General features: G+C 39.5%; 1 protein-coding gene across 1 annotated transcript; it reads right to left on the bottom strand.

Moving 5' to 3' along the window:
- Nucleotides 1-637: 637 nt before the first annotated feature.
- On the bottom strand, nt 638-1,267 carry LOC143347767 (uncharacterized). Its single transcript, XM_076777257.1, has 2 exons — nt 1,032-1,267; nt 638-947 (listed from the first exon to the last, which is right to left on the bottom strand). The coding sequence occupies exons 1-2, from the start codon at nt 1,265-1,267 to the stop codon at nt 638-640; spliced, it is 546 nt and encodes a 181-aa protein (XP_076633372.1).
- Nucleotides 1,268-2,613: the final 1,346 nt, after the last annotated feature.

The following is a 2,613-nucleotide window of genomic DNA, read 5'->3' as shown; positions in this document are numbered from 1 at the left end:
CATATTACCCCCGCTCGCGCTTAGTTGGTGAGATATTTGCAAAAAACTAGTGCTATTACATATTGAATTCTGCCCAGACGTGAAAACTCGTGGCCACGTATACGCTCAACGTATACACTGCCGATGCGTAGACGTTCTACTGTTTTGATTCTTTGTTTTCGATGAAACTAAGATATGTTATAAAGGACGATAAAAATTCAAAATTGACACGTGTAGGCTGCACCCCCTCCCCGACAAATCAGACCCTGACCTAACTTAATCTATGTTTCTAAATGTACTTCGAGATAGATTAGGTTAGGTCTGGGTTAGATTATTATATTGGGGAGGGGTGGAGCCCCGCTTACGCGTGACAATTTTGAGGTTTTCTAAAGGCAGCATTTTCGCAAAACAAGTTAGACAGATCAAAAATTGGTTAATTTGAACGTTTCAGTTTAACCGGTATGTACATCGTTTGCTGGTCAAACCGACCGTTTACGAAAACAGTAGATGAGCGACGGTTCCGGGCTAATGCGTCGCTTTGGGCGCGTGGTTAACACTCGGTAATGTGTAGTGGGAAAATTGAATATTGCATTAATTAGATTAAATTTCGAATTTTATTAAATATTTCATAGATATTATTGCATTAGGGGTGTACATGTTAAGCACCGGTTGATTCATTAATGGGAAACACGTCCGCCATTATATTAAAAAACGCAACAAGACGATCGTTAAAATTGAATTTTCGTCGAAAGAGAAACTCTGCTATGTACCCAATATAATGGTAGGTGCGTATTCCATAGCGGGGAATATTCGCCCGTGTTTCCCGCCATGTTCGCTCTATATTTTGTGTATGAGCACCGCTATTTGGATCCACAAAGTTCATTTTGTGGTTCACCGTTAAATGCTTATAGCCTTTGAGATTCAAACAGTCATATGCCTTCCAACAGTCCGAAATGATTGTTGTCCCCGGCTTAATTTTTCGTTGTATAACGGAAAGTAACGTTTCGCTACTTCGGTCTGGAACCGGCTCAATAAAAAATTGTTTACTGGTACGATCGAAGCCTCCAAATACCCACTGTCCACTCATAAGACGACCTTTATTATATTTCCGTTTGCCAATTTTTGCTTCATCGACTTCGACAATTTGATTTTCGCCTCCTATTTGAAATGAATATTTTTCAGTCCATAAAACACACAATTCTCTGCAAAAGCTCGCCCAATCAACAACTGTCGTTGTAGATACACCCAGTTCTTTCATTAAAAATGTTTGCCGGGGTGGCCGTAGCATTATGTGGTAAGCTATAAATCTGCAGATGGCCTGAATTGGTATGCGTGCATGTTGGAACCACGTATTATGTAACGCACTAATTTGTACTACGCATTCTTTTTTCACGCGTTTTTTACTACTATTCTTCGTAAAAAATGTATTCCGTCATTTAAACATTAATCTCTTACGATTAAATGTCATTTCCTTCTGACATTTTGTGCAAATGCTTCCATGAATTACCTTTTATTCAATTCAATATCTATTAATACTCCGTAGTCGCAACAAATATTTAGAAATTCATAGTTACCTTCCGCTCAATTAAAAAATCTATTAATTTCCCATAGTCATCACAAATATGGAAAAACTCGTATAATTTCATTATAGTTATATGTACTGTAACACTATACGCGAAAATAATGTTATAAAAGTGATTCTTTGGGCGAGTTAATTGTGCGTGCTTCTTTACCTCGTGACGCGTACTGCACTAATTGTAAGGAGAAAAAAAAAGAATCAAAACAGAAGAAAGTCTACGCATCGGCAGTGTATACGTTGAGCGTATACGTGGCCACGAGTTTTCACGTCTGAGCAGAATTCAATATGTAATAGCACTAGTTTTTTACAAATATCTCAGAAACTAAGCGCGAGCGGGGGTAATATGTATAGGAAAAAGTTGTTCAAAATGTATATTTCTGCAACATATTTCAAAATCTTCGAAATCGATGAGATGTACCCTAATCTAAATAATTACCCTTTATAAAATATCACTATGTACACCAACAACGTATAACGTACCAAAATGAAATCGCTTCTCTACACAAAATTAACGATCCAATCGTATTACTATGGTCGGAAAATTTAGATTTATTAATTTATATGTTAGCGTCAATTCCTTTTTCAAGTGGTGACACGTGTCGGGGTCAATGCATTTGGGGCTTTGACTGGATTCCCAAGAGTATCGTAGGTATCGATAACGGAACTATAAGTCTGTCATCAGACTTGGAGCCGAGGTAGTCGACACTCGAGGCGCGACGAATTCTAAGAGTCGCGGATGTTTTGTTTATTGGTCGGCGATCGGGCTCTCTATCGCCGACCATCAAAGGTATCGCGATAATCGCCAATCGACCTCCCACTAGACGAATGGGTTTCCCTTGTCCGGACCCAACGAGATGGGTCCAGTTGGGAATCCGACCATTCAATAAGGGAATGTGCATTCCAAGTGTCGCCAAGATGGTTATCCATCTTGGCGATGGACCCTCTAAACAATACGCCGATTTTCCGAGCGTCCCCTTTTTCCAAAATTCCTAGTGTCGCCAAGATGGCTCCTCCTGATAACAGATTTCCCAAACACCCCCTTTCTCAGAATTCCT

The sequence above is a fragment of the Colletes latitarsis genome, chromosome 2 (assembly GCF_051014445.1).
Source record: "Colletes latitarsis isolate SP2378_abdomen chromosome 2, iyColLati1, whole genome shotgun sequence".
Taxonomy (NCBI): Eukaryota; Metazoa; Arthropoda; class Insecta; order Hymenoptera; family Colletidae; genus Colletes; species Colletes latitarsis.
The sequence above is the reverse complement of the archived record's forward strand: the minus strand, read 5'-3'. Positions and strand labels throughout refer to the sequence as shown.

Excerpts from the sequence above, each read along its gene's own strand:
- LOC143347767 (XM_076777257.1), bottom strand. The coding sequence starts at position 1,267 with ATGCTACGGCCACCCCGGCAAACATTTTTAATGAAAGAACTGGGTGTA. Across the intron at positions 948-1,031 it reads GTATTTGGAGGCTTCGATCG|GGGGACAACAATCATTTCGG; the intron begins TACCAGTAAACA and ends AAAAATTAAGCC.